Genomic DNA, 810 nt, shown 5'->3' with positions numbered 1-810 from the left:
CACGCGAGGTGCAGGTGTTGGACCTCGAAGCGGTTTCCAAAGCGATGACGTCGCTGAAGGTGTACACGAAGATCTGAGACGCCGAGAGTCGGGTGGAAAGACTGCTTTCCGACTTCTACGAGAGGTTGGAGCAACTGGACGTTGCTTACTCGCCTGAGCAAGAGCCGAAGCAGTCAATCAAGACACTGACGGCGGCGATTCGACCGTCGCAGCTGAAAGCGACTGTCGAGCGATAGTTAACGCGTGAGGTAAACAAGGCGTTCACGTCCAACGTGCGTGCGTTCTGCAAGTTACTTTTGACGCTCTTGTACAACTTTATGCTGTTCGAGTCGCAACTAGTCTCTGTGGAGAAGAAAACGAATCAAACTAGCCTCGCCAGTACGGCGAGGCTAAGACACTGCGACATGCGCAGTCGAAGAAACCCGACGGCGAAGACGACAGCAGAGGAAGGCAAGATTTACAAGTGCTCGAAAGCGTACTCTGGCCAGTACTTGGAAAACTACACGGGGCACCACATGACTGTCTACGCCGTTCGATGGAACCCGTTTCGCGAGCGGTGCTTCTTGAGCTGCATTGCGGGCTGGACGGTCAAGTTGTAGAACCACATCATTCCCGAACCCATCATGTCGTTTGATATGGGCAATTCCGTCGGGGATGTCACGTGGGCTCCGTACTCGTCGACTGTCTTTGCCGCCGTCACAAGCGACGGCAAAGACCATGTATTTGATCTTGCAGAAAACAAAATTCAAGGCGCAAGTAGCGTTTGACGGTGAGGGATTTTACGTAGAAGCCCTAGAAGATATGCGCATC

General features: G+C 53.1%; 1 protein-coding gene across 1 annotated transcript; it reads left to right on the top strand.

Annotated features, from left to right (window-relative positions):
* Positions 1–404: 404 nt before the first annotated feature.
* H310_12337 (hypothetical protein) lies at positions 405–599 on the top strand (the record flags this gene model as incomplete). The annotated part of the gene is made up of 1 exon (XM_008879358.1): positions 405–599. One exon carries the CDS (start codon positions 405–407, stop codon positions 597–599), a length of 195 nt encoding a protein of 64 aa, XP_008877580.1.
* Positions 600–810: the final 211 nt, after the last annotated feature.

The sequence above is a fragment of the Aphanomyces invadans genome, assembly GCF_000520115.1.
Source record: "Aphanomyces invadans strain NJM9701 unplaced genomic scaffold supercont1.38, whole genome shotgun sequence".
Lineage (NCBI taxonomy): Eukaryota > Oomycota > Saprolegniomycetes > Saprolegniales > Verrucalvaceae > Aphanomyces > Aphanomyces invadans.
This window is presented reverse-complemented; position numbering and strand designations above follow the sequence as displayed.